At 52.9% G+C, this 19624-nt stretch overlaps 3 protein-coding genes across 3 annotated transcripts; 2 read left to right on the top strand and 1 right to left on the bottom strand.

Annotated features, from left to right (window-relative positions):
• Positions 1-2802: 2802 nt before the first annotated feature.
• On the top strand, positions 2803-9319 carry LOC113147219. The gene is made up of 7 exons (XM_026337025.1): positions 2803-3028; positions 4557-4931; positions 5103-5477; positions 6075-6347; positions 6597-7681; positions 7919-8298; positions 8815-9319. The coding sequence occupies exons 1-7, from the start codon at positions 2803-2805 to the stop codon at positions 9317-9319; spliced, it is 3219 nt and encodes a 1072-aa protein (XP_026192810.1).
• Positions 9320-9690: 371 nt separating this feature from the next.
• Positions 9691-10295, bottom strand: LOC113147218 (FAD-linked sulfhydryl oxidase ERV2-like). Its single transcript, XM_026337024.1, has 2 exons — positions 10131-10295; positions 9691-9930 (listed from the first exon to the last, which is right to left on the bottom strand). Exons 1-2 carry the CDS (start codon positions 10293-10295, stop codon positions 9691-9693), a joined length of 405 nt encoding a protein of 134 aa, XP_026192809.1.
• A 1173-nt stretch (positions 10296-11468) lies between these two features.
• On the top strand, positions 11469-16700 carry LOC34622618 (dihydroorotate dehydrogenase (quinone)). The gene is made up of 13 exons (XM_026336992.1): positions 11469-11525; positions 11780-11991; positions 12299-12406; positions 12936-13058; positions 13467-13564; positions 13795-14066; positions 14097-14180; positions 14385-14426; positions 14866-14910; positions 15074-15211; positions 15522-15602; positions 16265-16331; positions 16618-16700. Exons 1-13 carry the CDS (start codon positions 11469-11471, stop codon positions 16698-16700), a joined length of 1410 nt encoding a protein of 469 aa, XP_026192777.1.
• The last annotated feature ends 2924 nt before the right edge of the window (positions 16701-19624 follow it).

Raw genomic sequence — 19624 nt, 5'->3', positions numbered from 1 at the left:
GCGTTCAGTACTTTCTGGCGGAGCGGCACACAGTTGTACACTTTTTAGATGGATGCTTCCATGCCGTGGGATTCAAGAGGGAGTCTGTGTGCCTTTTTTTCATCTCCGATCTCTGTACGTCCTTCATGTTTGCGGTGCGAGAAGAGAGTCCGCAGTGTTTTGCAGGGTGGTTTCGGCTGCATCCTCTCTGTCTGTCTTCGAGTTGAAACGTTAAAAGTGACGTTTCGCTGCATACGTCAGGCGCTTCTGGCGCGCACACAAGCACGTCTTTTTTCGAAGGGGGTGTTGGAAGGACGGCCTTTGCAGCCTTGCAGCAGTCGACTACCTCGGCGTTCGGTGCAGCAGTCTTCCCGACGAAGCCTTCCGTCGATATATACACAGCGACAAGGGGGCCCCTTGACGCAAAGGCTATCGCACTGCGCTGCCGCAGCATGAGTGTCAAAGCGTCTTCAAGAACAGAGCTCTCTGGACAGGGAAGGAAGCACTGATCGTTCATGGTGCCTTCACCGGCGAAGACGCGGAAGAAGCAGGAGCTTCCTACTCACGAAGACGCTGCTAATTCAAGTCATGCAGCAGCGCTATCCGTGCGCATCGCCCTCTTCCTCTAATCCAAACAGCTTCGGCTGCCTTCCCCAGCAGCAGCAGCAGCAGCAAGCTGCCAGCGTTCCTGCAGGTGTAGGCGTGCCTGCATTTACACGTAAACCTAGTACACATGCCTCTGCACATACACCCTCTTCTGCAGCACCGACCCCACCCCCCAAAGCCACCGCTTGGCTGTTGGGGAGACTCCGGAATGACTCGCAACGCGCGCTGCTGCTGCTGCAGCAACAGCAACAGCAGCAGCAGCAGCAGCAGCAGCATCAGGCCCCTTCTTTGGGGCTTGGCGCAGCAGGAAGCGGCGGCTTATTTCAGCGAGAAAAAGCGCCTTTTGTGAGGCCTTTAGGATTTTATTCAGCTTCTCCAAGACAATCTTCTGTCGCGCATGAGCCGGGGGGGAAGTATCCAGCCCGCGTAGGACCGTCTGCCGAAGGGGGAAGCTTTTTTCAGCAGCTGTCTGAACGCAACGCTGCGCATGGGAAAAAAGAGCTTTCGACTTCTGCAAGCGGCGGCGAGACGCTTCATGAGCAGGCTTGTGCTGCTGCTGCTGCTGCTTTCGAGGGGGAGAATGCGAAACTGAGACAAGCCTCTCCGCCTCTCGGCGAGGGGCAGCAGCAGCAGCAGACGCACTGCGCTCCCTTCAAGGCTTTAAGGCACCCCCACCCCCCTTCGAGAGACTCTTCTCAACACGCGCAAGCGCATGCGAAGCAAGCAGCATCAGCATGCAGCACTGAAGACAATTCTTCCCTCCTCGGGAGTTTTTCTGGCCGTGCAACAACGACTGCTCACCAATCCGCGTGGATGTTGCAACAGCCAACAAATCGAAGCGAAGCGCAAGGAATGCAGAGCTGCTCAGCGACTGCTACTAAGGGCGGCAGATGGAGAGCTCGTGCAGTGCTGCCTCCGCATTGGCAGCAGAAGCAGCAAGAGAGCAAATACATGCAGCAGCAACAATTCCAACCAACACAGAAAGGGCAGCAGCAAGGGCAGCAGCAGCGGCAGCTGCAAGAAGCGGGGTGTGCTCAACAACAATATCAGGCAGTGCAGCAGCGAGAAGAGGCGCAGCAGGAAAAGATGCAACAACAGCAGCAGCAGCACGACGTGCAGCAGCAAGTGCAGCAAGTGCAGCAGCAGTTGCCTAACCAGCAGCAGCAGCAGCAGCAGCAGCAGCGTCATTGGCATCTTCAACGGCCGCAACAGCAGCAGCAGCATTATCTCCCTCAACAACAACAGCTGCAGCAGCAACAGCAGCATAATCTCCCTCAACAACAACAGCTGCAGCAGCAGCAGCAGCATTATCTCCCTCAACAACAACAGCTGCAGCAGCAGCAGCAGCATAATCTCCCTCAACAACAACAGCTGCAGCAGCAACAGCAATCGCGTTCCCCCCAACAACAACTCGATCAGCGGTATAACCAGCATCAGCAGCAGCGTCAGTGGCATTCTCAGCAGCAAGTGCAACAGCAAGTGCAACAAGACATGCAGCAGCAGCAGCACCACTACTGGCCTTCTCAGCAACAACTGCAGCAAGGAGGGAGACAACAGCCGCAGCAACAGCAGCAATCGCATCCACTCCAACAACAACACCATCAGCAGCAGCAATCACGTCACCTCCTCCTCCTCCAACAGCAGCAGCAACAGCAACAACAATCGCAATACGAGCAGCAGCAGCAATCACGTCACCTCCTCCTCCTCCAACAGCAGCAGCAACAGCAACAACAATCGCAATACGAGCAGCAGCAGCCACAGCAGCAGGTGCAGCAACAGCAGCAGCACTTGCACCAACAACAACCCCAAGCGTGGCAACAGCAGCCAGCACATCACCAGCAACGCTGGCAGCATCAGCAGCATCTTCAGAGGCATCCTTCTCAATACCATGAGCAGAAGCAGCAGCAGCAGCAAGAGCTGCAGCAGCAGCAGCATCAGCAACATCCTCACTCTTTTCAAGCCGTCGATCAGCGGCTGCATGCGTTCCCAGGCGAAGGAGTTTCGCACAGCCTCCTCTCGACTGGGGAGTCTGAGGCTGCTGCTTCCAGTCTTGCTACGTTCAAAGGAGAGACTGTATCTCAGCAGCCGACAGCGCATGCGCAGATTACGTCCAAAAGAGGGGCCCTTTCCCACGGAGGAATTGCCTGGGCGCAGCCGCTTCCAGGAGACTGCCGTCGAGTAGCCTCTCCTTTGAACGAGCAGATCACGTCTAGTTGCATGCAGAGAATCTGCGCTCCCGCCATGTCGGATAATTCGCAAAAGGCGCGTGTGGGAGCCTCGCCGACCCCGCCTTCGGGGCTTGTTGCAAGAACGTCTTCAGGTGTCGATACACTCGAACTGCCGCAGCACGGAACGCTTTTCGGCTTGCTTTCTCCCGATCAAGCTCGTGTCGTTGCCGCTCCCCCCGAGAGCAGCGTCTGTGTTTTGGCAGGTCCTGGAGCAGGTATGGCTAGCTGCTGCAGTGTGCTGCTGCTCATGGTACTGATGGCGAACGGGGGGAAGCAGATCGACGGTGGAAAGAAAAGCTTTTTCCTGCCTCCTGCTTCCGCCTCTCGGTGCTGCACAGATGGGGCTCCTGCGGTGTATCTTTCTCTCTGTGTAGGTTCATGTGTGTATGTATGTGTACGTATGTTTGCGTATGTATGTATGCGTATGTATGGATGTGCATGTATGGATGTGTATATGTATGTGTATGTATGGATGTGTTTATGTGCATGTGTATATGTATGGATGTGTATGTGTGCATGTGTGTATATGTATGTGTATGTATGGATGTGTATTTGTATATGTGTATGTGTATTTGTATATGTGTATGTATGGATGTGTATGTATGGATGTGTATGGGTGCATGTGTATATGTATGTGTATGTATGGATGTGTATGGGTGCATGTGTATATGTATGGATGTGTGTATGTATATGTACATGTGTATGTGTATGTATGGATGTGTATATGTATGTGTGTACATGTATGGATGTGTATATGTATCTGTGTATATGTATGCGTATGTATGTGTGTATGTATATCTGTATGTGTATATGTATATGTATGTATGTATATGTGTATGTGTATATGTATGTGTATATATGGATGTGTATGTGTATATGTATATGTGTATGTGTATATGTATGTGTGTGTATGGATGTGTATGTGTATATGTATGTATATGTGTATATGTATGTGTATGTGTATGTGTATATGTATGTGTATGTATGGATGTGTATGTGTATATGTATGTATATGTGTATATGTATATGTGTATATGTATATGTGTATGTGTATATGTATGTGTGTGTATGGATGTGTATGTGTATATGTATGTGTGTATGTATATGTGTATCTGTATGTGTATATGTGTGTGTATGTATGGATGTGTACGTGTATGAATGTATGTGAGTATGTATATGTGTATATGTATGGATGTGTATATGTATATGTGTATATGTATGCGTATGTATGTGTGTATGTATGGATGTGTACATGTATATGTATGTATGTGTATGTGTATATGTATATGTATGTGTGTATGTATGAATGTGTGTATGTATATGTGTATGTGTATGTGTACGTCTATGTATGTGTGTATGTATATCTGTATGTGTATATGTATATGTATGTATGTGTATGTGTATATGTACGTGTATGTATGGATGTGTGTATGTATATCTGTATGTGTATATGTATATGTATGTATGTGTATATGTATACGTGTATATATATGTGTATGTGTACATGTGTATATGTATATGTATGCATGTGAATATGTATGCGTATGTGTATGCATGGGTATGCGAATATCTCTGTGTATGTGGAGGTGTATGTATGGCATATCTCTCTTTCTGTCTGTACATATATATATATATATCTCTCTCTGTATATAGTTTCTCTCTCTCTCTACACGTATATGTATCTCTCTCTCTCTCTATATGTATATCTGCATGCGTTTGTGCATGTTGGGACTGTGGATACAGGCAAGACTACGACGATAACGGCTCGCGTGATTCGGCTGCTGTTGCTGGGGAGGCAGCCGCTTGCAGCGTTGACGTTTACGAAGAAGAGCGCCTTGGAGCTTGAGAGACGCATTCGTGGGGGGTTGGAGAGTCTGCGTGGTGTGGTGGGGGGATCGCAGGATGTGCAGCTGTTTGTGGGAACGTTTCACGGCTTTTTCGCTCAGCTTTTGCGAGATCATGGTCGTTCTGTAGGCGTGCCTGGAGGCTTCCGTGTCTTAGGGCCGGTGCCGCAGCTGGTGCTGCTGCGGAGTCTGATTCTCGAGGAGAAGAAGCGACAAGAAGCGCACCTGCTCCCCTCGGGGGGAGAGAGGAGCGTGCACGCGCATGCGCCTGCAAGTGCTTTCTCCGGGAGGGCGCAGCGCCTCAGTGCGGCTCTCAGGAGAGGCGCGGGGGAGCTCGAAGCCTCGAGCGATGACAACGACGAAGACGACGAGGCGCAGGAGGAAGAAGAAGGCGACAGAGGTCGAGGAGGAGGAGGGAGGAGGCGTTTTTCATGGGAGTGTCAAGCGCCTATTGTCGAGGGGGATGCGGGGGTAGCTTTTTCGACTGCTGCGCGCGATGCGGAGGAGCTTCGGAGGCGGATTCGGTCGATGAAGTGCATTCCAGAAGTGCTCGAAAGGGAGCGGACGGCGAACTCAGTCGTGTACCGCCTTTTCTGCGCCTACGAAAGCCACCTGCGGAGACACAAGCCACCCCTGCTCGACTTCACTGACCTAGTGACTTTAGCGATTCGGCTGCTCGAGCAGGCAGAGACTCGCCATGCGCTTCGCGCACGCTGGCCATACCTGGTTGTCGATGAATTCCAAGATACCAACAGCAAGCAGTTCAAGTTTCTGTGTCTCCTGAGGCTGATGACTCCCAACGACAGACTCCACACCAGCAACTCCGGCAGGCACGCCTCCGCCGACAGCCTTGGATCTGCCAGAGGCTGCAGTTCTTGGGGTGGTATCACCGTAGTCGGAGATGATGATCAGTCCATCTACAAATGGAGGGGAACGCACACAGGAGTATGCGAAGGCTTCTCTCGTTTCCCTTGTTTTTTTTCTCTCTGTCTCTGTCTGTCTGGCTATCTATCTCTCTGTCTGTGTGTCTGTCTATCTGTCTTTCTGTCTGTCTGTGTGTCTGTCCGTCAGTCTATCTGTCTTTCTGTCTGTCTGTCTTCCTTTTCCTCCCCCTCTCCATGCGTTTGTATCGCTGGCTGTCGCTGTTGCTGCTGATTGATCAATCTTTCCCTCCTCCTCTCTCTTTCTCTGTCTCTGTCTCTCTCTGTCTCTCTGTCTCTGTGTCTCTCTCTCTGTCTGTCTCTCTCTGTCTCTCTGTCTCTCTCTCTCGCGCGCGCACGCGCCGATGTGCACCTTGTCTTTCTGAGCCAAACGCTTATAAGCGAACTTAAGACTCTCTCTCGAGAGATGTGATGTGTTTCCCCCTCGAGGCTTTGTGTGCTGCTGTTTTCGACACGTTGTGGGCAACTTGCGCAGCTCTTCCACGATTACCGAAGTCGCTTTCCAGCGTATCAGGAGTTTGTTTTAGGATGCAATTACCGATCGGTTCCCCTTGTTGTTCGTCACAGCGGTGCTCTTATTCGCTTCAATTGGCCTTTTCGACTTCCCAAGACGCTCTACGCTGCCTGTACACTTGCCGCAAGCGCCACCTCGCCCTCTTCCTGCTCACGTGCCAAGGCTTTGCAAAACTCAGAATCGCCATCGCTAGCGGCACTTAAATCACCCCTCGTGCGTACTGCTTCTCAAAAAGGAGGCAGCGTCTCAAAGGCGGAGGCCGCTTCTAACAGCAACAGCAGCAACAACATGAGCAACAACATGAACAACAACATGAACAACAACATGAACAACAACGATAACAGCAACAACATGAACAACAACATGAACAACAACAACATGAACAACAACAACATGAACAACAGCAACATGAACAACAACATGAACAACAACAATATGAACAACAGCAACATGAACAACAACATGAACAACAACAACATGAACAACAACAACAATGCATCCGGTGGTTTTGTTGCTGGCGCGTTTTTGGCCACCCAAACGTTAGAGGCGCAGTACATCTTGCGATTTATTTTGTGCTTGAAACAGCATGCTGGTTTGCGATGGGATGACTTTGCAATTCTTTGTCGGACGAATGGAGCGTTGAAGGATGTGCATGCGCTTATAAGCAGCCATGCCGTTCAGCGGGAAGCATCTGCACCGACAGTGGGGTGGTGTTTTACGTCGAGCACGCATGCAGCTGCATCCTGCGGCGTAGCTGCAAGGCCCCTCGATCCGAACAGTCCGTTAGATCCTGCTTTCTTGTTTCCGTCTGTCGATGTCTCGCGCTTCAATCTACCCGCCGGAGGCATCCCGCTGACTGCCCCTTCTTCCCTTCTGAAGAGCAGCGGAGGGGGAGGCGCTGAGCTCTTTCTTCGCCCAGATGCGTTGGACGTGCTCGCGTATCTGCGGCTAGCCGTGGATCCTCATCACGATGCCTCCTTCGTTCGCGCGCTGAACAAGCCCCAAAGACGCATAGGCTCTAAGACGCTTCTGTGGCTAAGACGAGTGCTGCTGCATGCGCGAGGCGAAGCGACGGAGGAGGCGTCTTTCCTAGCTCCAAATGCGAAAGCTGAAGGCGGGGAGATGCCGTGGCAAGGCCTCTTCTGTTCAGCACCCCGCGACGTCAACTTCGAAAAGACTGCTGGTGGGAGGGGGGCACAGGCATCTCTTTTCAGCGCCATGTGCGCAGTGTTGCAAGCCACCAGTCGTCTCAACGAGGAGGCTGGCTCGAGCGGAGAGGATGCTCTGGCAGGCTTTGCCTCCAACGCACCAGCACCAGCGCCGCTGGAATCTTTTGTCGCTGCAGCTGTGCAAGCCATTCCCCAGCACGTGGCAGCAGCAGCGAAAGAAGCGGCCTCCCGACTGCGAACGAACCAGCTCGATGCCTTAGCCGCTTTCTTTCAAGCACTCTGCAGGCTGCATCGCATCTCTCGATCTGCTGTGCCTGTCACGGCAGTGATCGGCTTCCTTCTGGGGCCCTTAAGGCTTGGCGTCTTCTTCGGGGAACGGGGAAAGGCTCAGCTGAAACGCGCTGCTGCAGCTGCTGCTGACTCTGCTGCTGACTCTGCTGCTACCCAAAGGCGTGCTGGAGGGAGTGGCGAGCAGGAAAAAGCTGGGAAAAGCGTTGGGGGGGCAGCTGCTGTTGCTTCTGAGGATCTTCTGGCCCCCCTAAGACTGCCAGAAGCGGCGTCTCATGGGGAAGGGGGAGGAGGCAGCAGCAGCAGCAAAAGCACGCCTTTCAAACCTCCAACCAGGAAAAAGAGGAAGGCGCCAGAGTCGCGCACTCCGGAGAAAGCGACGACAGCGGCAGCAGCAGGAGGCTGCTGCGATGAGGAGGACAAGACGAGGAAAGACGAGCTTGGAGAACCTCCATCTTTTACTGATGCCAAGGCAACGCTGAAGGAGCTGGCTCATGAATACGGGCTTGACAGCTTTGCAGATGTTCACGGCTTGCTCAGGGCAGTAGAGGCATACACCCCCAACTGGCAGCAGAAGAGAGCGGCAGACTGCATCTGCTGTCTGCTTCAGGATGCAGCTGCGGGGCGCTTTTTGCAGCAGAAAGTCGTAAATGCCATAACGCTTTCCACCATCCATCAAGCAAAGGGTCTTGAGTGGCAGGCAGTTATCATCGCTAGAGCCAATGACGGGTGAGCTCTTAAAGGAGAGCTGGCTTTCCCCTCGCACACGCAACACGGGAGCAACGACACCCCCTAACGGGCAGCTGGCTGCGCCACTTGCCAAGAAAGATCCTCTTCTGCAGTCGCCCTACATTGCTGCATGCGTTTCTGCATGTATATCGGTATCTCTCTAGAGGCGATTTTACGCTCACATGCGTCCTCAAGACTGCGCGTGGCTGGCGCGTATCGGTTAGCCGGCAGAACCCCTTCGCTGGCTCCCTCTGTAAATATGTGTATGTATGCATATATATATATATGTGTATGTGTGCATATATATATATATATGTGCGTATGTGTGCATACATATATATATATATACATATATATATATATATATATACACATACATATATATATATACATATACATATACATACATATATATATATATGCGCATGTGTTTTTTTCTGCGTCTGATGGCTCTCTTTGTGCGTAAGTTTGTTTCCGTGTATCTTTGATCCCCTGTCTGTCTGTCGCGTTGCTTAGGACCCTGCCTATGGGAGCAAGTGGCAGCCAGCCGCTGGCTGACTTCGTTTCTCGCGTGTTGCTTGGCACTGCCTCAGCGTCTCAGGGGAGGCCGTCGGGAGCTGGGGAGCAGCAGGCCTTAGTCGCGGAGACGCTTGCTCGGGCAGAGGAAGCGGTGCTGCGGCAAGGTTTGGGGAACGAGCAGCACTTGCATCTGATGGAAGAAAGGAGGGTCTGTTACGTGGCAATGACCAGAGCCAAACGCTTCATCCTCATGACGGCCCCCTTGGCAGACAAGAACAACCACCCAATCCAGCCCTCCAGATTCTTTGGAGAGGCTGGGTTGGTCGTGCCGAGCCGTCCCCAGAGTCGAGAGGTGCAGGCTTCCAGAGGTGTCGATGGAAGCAGGAAGAGCACTACTGGCGGCAAAGAAACCACGCATGAAAAAACACTGAAGCCAGTTGCTGCAGCCCTCACAGCGAGGGCAGCGACGCCGCTACCAAAAGTGCCAGCAGAGTGGAATTAAAGCGTCCAGCTAATGAGCGAGAATCTCTCAGGCCGCTCGACGGGGGCGCTAGCCGTCAAACAGCTGCATAAGTATCTGGGATACCCACGGGAGAGTTTCACTGGTAGGGGTCATTATTTAGGAGCTAGAAGAAAAGGCCGGAAGAGAAGCTGTCAACGGCAGGGGGTGTCGGGTTCTAGCCTAGAAAGCATGCAGCAAAGCCTAGGTGTAGCGTAACCTCAGAAGAGTTTCACTAGCAGGGGCCATCTGCCTGCGCATGCCGTTGCCACGTGGGCGTTACTCGAGGTGAGGGCTCCAGCAGGTGCCGCTCTGTGTGCAGCGTCGTAGTCTTTTGCAGTCAGCAGGCCAGCTATCCTGCATGCGTGCTAGAGTTAGGTGCTGAGCCGGCGAGCAAACAGCTGCGGATCTAGGCAGTTAAAAATAGGTAGCGAGAGATCGTCATTTACAGCGTTGTGCACGCGGCAGGCCCACAGGACAAGGTCCCGCTGCGAGGACGTGTTGGGGCGGTGTTGTAGAATGATGGACAGAAAGGCGCTCCTGCAGATGCTGCAGGGATACAGAGAAGCGAAGCTTATGAGCCAGAAAAAAACACGTCGTCGGTCCACTGCACCCTGAAGGCTCAGCAAACACCACCCGCAGAAACCATCGAATAACGAACCCGGAGACCCTCGGAATCAAATGCGCACGTCGGATCGAAGAGCTGCAGAGGTGCCCTGACGCCAGAAGTGCTCATATGCGGGGTGTTTCTGGCGAATGGCGTGACTCCCCCCAAATGCATTTCTTGCGCAGGGATTTACGAGGGCACCCTCACCGGATTGTCAGGGAAATGCGCCACGGCTCTATGCAGCAGTTTCCAGGAGGCCCTGCCCATTTGTTCCCTACTCGGCGGCAGCACTCTCGATTCAGAGGAGCTGCCACTGCTGCCCTTACCTTCGGCGCAGGGACAGCTGCGAGAAGCCCTTTCGCCAGAGGCCATTAGTTGAGGCGCTCCTCAGGCAACGAAGAGAATTGCGGTCAGAAAAAAGCACGCAGAGACGGCGGATCGGGCTGGATATGCTCGGCAGTTCTAGTGTATCGACAGACTGCATCGACACTGCGGTGAACTCCCATCAACTGGCTGATGGCGGTCCGACGGTCTTCCTCATAATTTCAACAAAAAGCAACTTGTGGCGTGACTTTATCAAAGCTGATACCAGAATAAGTCATGAGCAGACACCAGGAGTAGGTCTGGAGGTAGACGCTCAGGGTTCCGTTCAACTCCCACGACCCGAGTCGTAGGCTACATAGTGTCGTTCGCTCGGGTTATAGAAAAGTAAATATGCGTAGATATGCATATCTGAGCCACTCGACATTTTTATGTTTATTGGATTCATGCCAAAACGGCATTTTCCCTTAATTAAACCTTCCCTCCGTCAGCAAGGGCTTCACGGCGCCCTGTGGCTTTCTCCAAGAGCTTTCCTCTGCATGCGTTGAGTGCCGCTCTCTCCCACAGGCGTAGGCTGACGTCTGCGCCTGCATGGACTCCAGAAATCGCCTGGAGGGCGTCCGAAGGAAACGCTCTCCGTTCATCCATTGCTTGTGACGTGTGGACACCCCACCACCCCCAGGGTGTTTCATGAGATTCCCGTCTACCCGGAGGACGCGTGTAGAGATTACCTGACCGTATACAATGCTGCGTGCCTACTGCTCTGCGGGCAAGACTGCAGCTCGCATCTCCCCCCCCGCTTCCTGTGCCGCTGGCTGGACGCCACTCGCCTACCGATGGGAGCGCGTATCCAGACGGCCGCTGAGCAGCGCGGCCCCCCCCCGGCTGCCTTGCAGGTTGTACTTCGGGCAGGTGCCGGCTGTAGCGGCTAGGGAGTGTGCGCCTCGCGAGTCTTTTGCGATCTTCGCATATCCGCAACGGCAGAGGCCAGAGGCGGCTGGCTGCTTCTTGTGGTGTGTGGGCGGGCGAGTTCGTTCTCTCAGCACGAAGTCCCTTTCAACTCCCACGCCCTCAAGCCATTTGCCTGAGGCTGCTGCCTCTCCAGAGAGGCAGCAGCCTCAAGGGGAGGCGCTGGCAGTTACCGCGGAACGATCGGGTGACGTGGCGGAGTCGAGTGAAGCAAGAGCCTTGGGATCGCCGACGTTGCGCGTTATAGAGCTCGGCATGGAAGACATAGAAAAACGCAGACGCGTCCTTATCCGGAGGAACAACTTTTACGGAGTATGCTCACGTGCTTGCTGCTGCTGCGGCTGCTGCTGGTGTGACTCCTCCGCCTCCTGCACCTGTACCTGTACCTAGGTTTTAAAAAAAAGGAAAAATGCTGAGTCCTCCCGCCCATCGACGCGTGCTTAGCACTTCAGTCATGTAGGCGTGGCGAGCAAGGCGATCAGCCTGCACCTCTAATGGGACGGCTTTGTACGTGTGCTGCGCGATGTGTGTGTTGCCCCCTGCTTGCGGCTGCTACGTGGGTTCAGAAGCTGCTTCTCAGCTTCATCCTTGTTGGGGGTCTGCTGATGTACTTGGGTTACGCGGCTACTGACGTCTGCTCCGGTGTGTTGCGGCACCTCGACGGCTTGCTGGAGGTTATTTACGAGGTGCTGCCGGAGAATTTTCCCGATCCTGAAACAGCTCACGACTTCGTGATGTGGCTTGCAGCCCGAGGGATGCTCCCTCAAGATCTTGAGAGGTGGGCAGACGGGAAGGAGGGAGGGGGTGGCTTTTCTTGGGGTAGAAGCTGTGTGAGGGCCTAGTCGGATGGTTGCGCATGCGCATTTGCATGACGGGTGCTAAATGCGCGAGGGGATCGCTGCCATTGCAGCTATTTAGAGGCCTCACCGTGCACGGGCAGGAGGGGTCTATCACAGCCTCGCGCTGCGAGCTAGCGCTTACCGCTGGGCGAGTCTTCGCATGTTTACGCGAATCATCAGCGCGCGCGTGTGCCAGTATACTTAGCTTGCTGGTGCTCCTGTGGGGCTTCCTCTGCGACGCTTCAGGGATGATCCGGCGCTAAGTGTCTCCATCAAAGGCCTCACATTTCCCTCAGCCGTCGGCCTCGCTGCCGGATTCGATAAACATGCAGAGGCGCCTTTAGGCTTCTGCAAGTAAGCAATATCCGCTTTTAAAGAGGCTCCTGGGGGTGTCTTTTGAACGCCTTTGCACTCGTATAACAACCGATTTTTATGTGCACGTATGCTTCCATGGCCTGATGTCTCAATATTCCTTCAGGGGCGTGTGTATCTTAATCTAGGTTCGTTATTGTGTGGCGGTGGAATGAGTGACTGGAGAGGAAAGACAGAGATATGTATGGCGCTGTGCGAATAAGGCATAAGGAGTGGAGAGGGGGGAGATTGGGGAGGCTGTGTGTTGGCCAAGATACCAAAACTTCCGATGGAAGCATGAGTTGCACTTTTTGCCGGCGTTCCTGTCTTTTTGCGCTTGTGGAGCCCTTGCAGACTGCAGGGACGGCGAGTGAGAGTGGTGTTAAAAACGATTTCTTGGGCCGTGTGTGCCTGTGCCTGTCATCACTTTGAATGTTTACCTACATATATGGATGTATGTACATATATTATACCTATAAATACTCGTATAAATACATATATCTGTCTGCCTGTTTCTGTATGGGCGTGCAAGGATGGGGTTCGGCTTTGTGGAGGTTGGCTCGATTACGCCAAAGCCTCAGCCTGGCAATCCGACTCCGAGGATCTTTCGCTTGGCGCAGGATCGTGCGATTATTAACCGTTGCGGATTCAACAGGTGAGCATTAGCGGCCTGCTGAGTGGCGCGCGCATGCGTGCAAGCGTGCATGCATGCAAACAAGCAAGCAGGGCGCTTGAGAGAAAAGACATGTTGAACTTTGCTTTCCACGTGGGTTCAAGAGAGGACTTGCGAGGTTGCCTTTTGAGTGCAAAGAGGCGAGAGCTTCAGCAAGCGATCTTGCGCTTTCTGTAGACTTGAATAATACCCCCAGGCAAACAGAGCCAGACGGAGAACGCCTAGGGGCACTCTCTCTGCGACTCGGTGCGGTGTAGGGGGGGCAGGTGTAGTGTGAGTATGTGTGTGTGTATACCACGCGCGTGTATTTGTGTGAAGATGCCGACAAGGCGTCTTCTGGACTCAATTTTAGTTGCATCCATGGGTGGTTTCTTGTGTTTTGGGCTGTAGCAAAGGCCTCGACTTTGCAGAACCCCGCCTTGCAGAGACGGCGAAGGAGCGATGGCATGACAGGCTTGCGAGGAGATGCGTTCTTGGCGTCAATTTAGGTAGAGCGCCTTGGGGTCGGGGCTTTGTGCATGCGCAGTGTCTGCTTTCTTTTTGCGTCTTTCTGGCGTTTGTGCTGTTGTTGAGACTGTCGCATTTGGGGAGAGAACAGGGGAGAAGAGGGGAGAGAGGAGGGGAGAGAAGAGGGGAAAGAGGGGGTGTACCTTGGAGTGTCTCATTGGGTGTTCGCGAAGCGACTGTGTGGAGGGGCTGGCCATGAGCGTTTGTGTAGGGAAAAATAAGGATTCTTCGAGTGCGGAGGAAGACATCCGAGAGGGAATCTCTCGCGTCGCTCGTTTTGCCGATTATCTCGTGATCAATCTCAGTTCTCCCAACACGAGGGGCCTTCGAGCGCTGCAGCAGAAGGAGCACCTGGAGAGCATTATAACGACTGCACAAGAGGAGCTTGGGAAGCTGGAGCGACAGAATGCGCAGCAGACCGCTTCCCTCCTGAGCCGCCATCAGAAAGGCGAAGACGCAGAGAGTGATGAAGAAGCAGTCGGCGTAGAGACAGGAGAAAGCGCCAAAAAGCAGCAGCAGGAAGATCCGACGCAAAAAGCGCATGCGTTTTTCCCAACGCAGACGGGTAAAGCGCCTCTTCTCTTTGTCAAGATCGCGGTACGTGTGTCTCTCTAGCCGCAGTTGACTTCCGTCCGAATGATCTCTTGGAGATTTTACTCTTCTTCTCCGCGGCTTTTTCCTCCCTAGCGGCGTCTGCGTCAAGCCCCCAGTCGTGCCGATTCGCCAAGCAGCAATTGTGCTGCCTCCAGAGAGGCGCTTGAGGGGTGTTGCCTGGCTTGCCTTTTTGCTGCCTTTCTTCAGCCCGACTTGACGGACGAAGAAAAGCGAGACATTGCCCACGTAGTAAGCGGCCAAACACTCAAATGCGAAGTGTCTGGGAACGCTTGATTGGGGGCACGTCGGCTGGCAAAGACGCGTGTCACCACCATCTCCATGCGTTTGTCTCGGCGCTACTGTATGTACATGCTATATATGTACATGCTATATATGGACATGCTATATAAGTACATGCTATATATATATATATACATGCTATATATGCACATGCTATATGGACGTGCTCTATATGTACATGCTATGTATGTACTTGCGATATATATACATGCTATATATGTACATGCTATATACATACATGCTATATATGTACATGCTATATATGTACATGCTATATATATATCTATACATATATATACATGCTATGCGCAGTCCACCGCTCGAAGAGTAAACGCACGACAGCATGATTTGTTTGGATGTTATGCACACTTTTGAATGCTTCCTGCAGGCCTTAAAGACAGGCTTGGACGGGCTGATCGTTTCGAATACCACCGTACGTCAGCAGCCGCGTTTCAAGCCGAATCCGCTTGCCTGTGTCGTTTGCTCCGTCCTTAGTGTTCTGCGCCTCTTGCGTGGGGTTGCTTGGTTGAGGGAAAACGCATTGTTGCTCCCTTCCCGACAAGTCTGCCACTTTTGTTCTGTCTGTTGGCGTGCAGGTGCAGCGACCTGCCTCCCTGAAAAGCTCAAGCAAAGGCGAGCAAGGGGGTCTTAGTGGACGTCCTCTGAAAGCCATTGCCACGAAATGCGTTTCGGATCTCTACAAGCTCACAAACGGCAAAGTTGCAATCATAGCTGTAAGGCCTCTTTGGGCGTCCTTCAAGGAGGAGGCGGATTCCTGCGGCTGTACAGCCCCCCTCCTCCCGCCGCTTCCTCCCCCGTCATGGGCTTGCCGAGGCATTGTATGTATAGATGGAGAGATATAGAGAGATGTATATGGGTGTCCTTCTCCTCTTGCTAGTGAGCAGAAAGGTCGCTGCAACAAGGGTATACCTATGGGAGCCGATATGTGCGCGTGGCGCTAGAGAGAGGCAGCAAGGACGCATGTCGTGTTCTGCGAAAGCTGCTGCGGCATAATCAGCTTCTGCGGATCTGCCGTTTCTGCAGAGTGGGGGAATCGAGACTGGTCTTGACGCCTTTCAGCAAATTAAGGCAGGAGCAAGCGCCGTCGAGGTGTACAGCGCCATGGTAAGGAAGAAAGGGGTATTTCGATATGTCGCTTGCGGCTAATTCCGTTCCATGGAAGTTAGTTTTGCTGGCGTACATGCTGTTGCTGCTCTCTTCACCGATGCGCTCCTGGCTGGTTGCCCTCTCTGTTTCCTTCGCTTTTTGGGCCTGCTCTGTCTCTCTTTGTCTGTGTGTAGCCTCCTAGCGCTTCTTTTCTCTTTTGTCTGGTTCGTAGCGGCACTAGGCCTTCGCTCTCTTTTTCTCGCTATATATATATATATATCTGTCTCTCTATCTCTGAATCGCTCTCTGTATCTCTCTTTCTCTCTCTCTGAATCTCTCTGTATCTCTCTCGCTTTCTCTCTCTCTGAATCTCTCTATCTCAAAGAGATGCATATGGACTGTCAGTTGAGGGATGCGTAACGGGGGCGTGTGCTGCTGCCCCGCCACTCGCGGAGGCGCTTGTTTCCGAAAAGCCACTTTTAGAGGCGAAGTTAATTGATTGATTGAGAGAGAGCAGTGGCGGGGGCAGGTGTAGAAACTCCCAAACCGCATCCTCATCTGGCGGAGACGGAAAAGCTCGGACAGAGCGACTAGAGAATTAAAAGGGGCGCACGCGCAGCCTTTTGCACGAGGGCTGGGAGGATTTTGTTGACTGGCCGTGTGCATCACGCTGCATGCAGATATACAGAGGGCCAATTGTAGCACGTCGCATCAAGGATGAGCTCCTCAACATCTTGAACCAAGCAGGTACAGCGTGTGCATGGGGTGTTCGCGTTTCCCTGCATTTTTGCGCTAGTTGAATACTTTCGCGTCTGCCCCTTTCTCTGCCTGCTCCATTCTCGGCTCGTGCATTACTTTTCGATTTTCTCCCCGTCTCGTCTTTCGAGGTCCCCTGTAGGCACGTTTGGCTGCTACTTTGACGGGGATGCTGTTGCGCTGTGGCATGCGCTGTGCCGCGCTGGTTTCGGAAGTGCTCTCAAGGCAATGTCTCTCTCTCCTCGAACGGCCTGTTGGGGTTCGCGCGCATGTGCAGGCATCTACAATGTGCAAGACGCCATCGGACTTGACCATCGGCCGCTCAAAAGGAAGGCCGTTAAGAAGCCCACCTTCGATTAAGGGGAGCCCCCAGTTCTGTCTCGGTTGCAAATAGGCGGGCTTGTAGTCGGTAGAGTTTAGAGTGTCTGGTTGCTTTGATTTCGAGGCGCTCATGCACGCTTGCCTACGGGGCTTTCCCGCGAGGCAGAGGGGGAGCTTTCTCTGCTGCATGCAGATATACCCCCTTTGAGGGGCCGCTTTGGAGCCTTTAAATGAATCAGCTTGGAGGGTTTCTTGGCATGGACTGTTGGCGGGTTGGCTTTGGGCTGGTATTTAGAAGCTCGACTCTGCAGGCGCTGCCACACGAGCACTGTGGCAGACAGAGATCAGCAGGTTCCTCTACATCCCCCTGCTGCTAGGAAGTCGAGTTGCCAGAGAGGCCTGCGCAGCGCTCAGTGTCTGCTCAGCCTTGAGACTAGCTGCAAAAACAACTTTGCCGCGTGAGATCGGCAGGGGCAGCTGCCCCGCGCTCAAGACCGGGCAGAAGCCTGGACGTTTAGTACTTTGACCATTTGACTGGCACCCTTTTTCTCGCCACGAATGCGTTCAATAGAAGGTGTTTCCCAATATGTTTGTAGGGGGTAGACAGGCTTGTGTGGCCGGCGGGGGTAGGGAGAGTTGCTTTCTGGCAGTCGTCTTCTGGCCTCTTTTGGAGAGCTCTATGTCTTAGAGGATGCGCACCCTGTGTGTGGCGCACAGGTAGATGGTTGGGGTCGTGTAGTGAGCTCTTGGAATTCCCCAAAGTAGGGGAGCGCTAACGCTGTTCTTCTTATGGACGGAATACACAGCCAAATCGTGCAACTTCCGAGAATGACGCCATTTCGTTGCCAGGCCCAGCGGACGCAGTTCGATTAGTGAGCATCTTGAGCGGGTGGGTGGGTAGTTTTAAGGTTGTGTTGGGGATGGTGGGGATGGGGGTGTGTGAAACCGGGAGCTTTTGCTTTTTCTCAACCCCACAAACCAAATAGGCACATTCACGCGCTCAAGGAAGCGATCCTCCAGGCAACGTGACGCGAACACATGGAAGGATCCACAAGAACAGCTCGCTGCGCCTGCACTGGCGGGCCTCCTGCTTGATCTGCCTCACACGCACTACTAAGATGCCAATCAAATAGTCAAAACTGCAATACCATAAGGCTTTTGCCCATTATTGGATGCTGCGGAGCTGCTTCCGTCCACGTTAGCCTAAATCCACGACACGCTAAATTGGTTCTCGACAAAATCTACGGGGCATCATCGGCCTTGGTGGTGAGGGCCTCTTCTCGCCTAGGTACCGGTGCAAGACACTGCCTCGTGCGGGCGGATAAGAGACTTTTTGCCGTCTTTTGTGTGAGCGAATGCACCCATACCCCCTTAGCTGGTTCCCGCTAAAAGAAAGAGGAATGAAGGATGGTTTCTCAAAGCTACGCGGAAGACACAACATTTTGTTTGGCAAGCCCTTCACTGAGGGCCCAAGCATGGGCTGGTAGTAGCCGACAGAGGGGCATAGTTGCGCGTGAGCAGTGCCGCCGCCATGTTTCGTGCTCTTTAGATTACTTTACACAAGAGGGCCTTCAAGGTACACGAATACTCGGATTACTGAGGCGGCTTCTGCAGACATGCGCTTGGACCACTTAGAAGTTTAAGCGTCTCCCAAACCTGGGTAGGTATTTCCTCGCTTACAAGCGACCCCAAGCCGAGAATTTGCCAAAAGAGGTTTTTTGGGCTGCATTCGTGCAGCACCGACAGATCATCACATACCCAACCTGCAGCCTTTGCAGATAATGCATTGGACACGCTGGGGGAAGCAACTAGCAAGCAGCACACTCGAGGGATCTCACATATAAGGCCCAGGGCTTCGCTAATGGCGCATTGCAGCAGTCTGAAATGTAGCCGCTATTCTCTACAGTACCTTTGCCTGCTTGCGGACCTGTGGGTGCGCACAGGCTATGGCAAGTGTACCAAGTCGCTGGTGATAATGAGGCACAGCATGGAGAACTGGCGCAACTCCATCCTCAAATCTATGCTATGGACTACTGGGTGCTGCCCAATATTCGTTCCTGTATGTCCACCTGAGTGGTACTGCTGGCCTTCCAAAGGCCCCTTACGCGGCACAAGCGGAAGCGGTATGCAGTTTCCGCTTGCTTAAAAGGAGCAGCAAAGGCCAGATCGCCTTCACAAAAATCAAAATAATGATCATTCAACAGTTTTTGCTCAAAATATGATTGAAAATGAGGCGCTAAGGCGTGGTCAGCCAACACCCACGCAGGTTGGCACTCGGAGCTAAACACTAGGGTTCACCTCCCGCCTGCCACTCCCCCGGCACGTTCCATGCCCAAAGATAAGACTCTTTGGAGGGAAAAGACTTGCTTCTTCTGGGGAGAGAGTGCCCTGCTCCCGTTTCAATGTATCGGGATGCTTGTGTGCGTCACCTGTAACCGCTCCCCGTGCTGTGGGCCTACACATAGGCACAGGACCCACAAATCCAATGATTGGATATCGTTTGGAGCACATCGACCGGTGTTTTTGTGTTAAAATCAATCTTTTAAGGCTTTGCAATTTGCTCTGGAAACAGCCAAGCGGAAGAAAACGACAAAGAGCTGCTCTTGTCTTCCCCTTACAGCAGGCGCAATCACTGGGCCACGCAACCCCAGCGGCGTCTTAATGTCCTTCCGCTTCTTCTTGTTCAAACGGTTTGGGTTCCCTCTGCATTCCCTTTTAGATTGTAGGTGTACCTACCCAAAGCTCGATCCGAGAACTCTGAGCCTTCCATCGTTGAGTTTCGTCAGACGTCTAGTCTCGAGCGGCTGCCAGCAGAACGCAGCAAACGATGGAAGTGACACAAGGCGACGAAGATAGCTGCGAGGCCATTGAAAGCTAAACATCATATCACGAACATAATGAAGTGATCAGCCATGAGGTTGCAATGGGCCGACGGCGCCGTTTTTGGGTGTCCGTACAGCTTG

Source organism: Cyclospora cayetanensis, unplaced genomic scaffold (assembly GCF_002999335.1).
Source record: "Cyclospora cayetanensis isolate NF1_C8 unplaced genomic scaffold, CcayRef3 CcayRef3_contig_16, whole genome shotgun sequence".
NCBI lineage: Eukaryota > Apicomplexa > Conoidasida > Eucoccidiorida > Eimeriidae > Cyclospora > Cyclospora cayetanensis.
Note: the sequence above shows the minus strand (reverse complement) of the source record. Positions and strands in the feature narration are given on the sequence as shown.

Coding starts and splice junctions, on each gene's coding strand:
- LOC113147219 (XM_026337025.1), top strand. CDS start 2,803: ATGCAGAGAATCTGCGCTCCCGCCATGTCGGATAATTCGCAAAAGGCG. Junction 7,682..7,918: donor GAAAGGCTCAGCTGAAACGC/GCTGCTGCAGCT, acceptor AAAAAGAGGAAG/GCGCCAGAGTCGCGCACTCC. Junction 8,299..8,814: donor ATCGCTAGAGCCAATGACGG/GTGAGCTCTTAA, acceptor CGCGTTGCTTAG/GACCCTGCCTATGGGAGCAA.
- LOC113147218 (XM_026337024.1), bottom strand. CDS start 10,295: ATGGCCTCTGGCGAAAGGGCTTCTCGCAGCTGTCCCTGCGCCGAAGGT. Junction 9,931..10,130: donor CGCATTTCCCTGACAATCCG/GTGAGGGTGCCC, acceptor CTGAGCCTTCAG/GGTGCAGTGGACCGACGACG.
- LOC34622618 (XM_026336992.1), top strand. CDS start 11,469: ATGGAAGACATAGAAAAACGCAGACGCGTCCTTATCCGGAGGAACAAC. Junction 13,565..13,794: donor CGTTCTTGGCGTCAATTTAG/GTAGAGCGCCTT, acceptor GCGTTTGTGTAG/GGAAAAATAAGGATTCTTCG. Junction 15,603..16,264: donor TCGAGGTGTACAGCGCCATG/GTAAGGAAGAAA, acceptor CGCTGCATGCAG/ATATACAGAGGGCCAATTGT.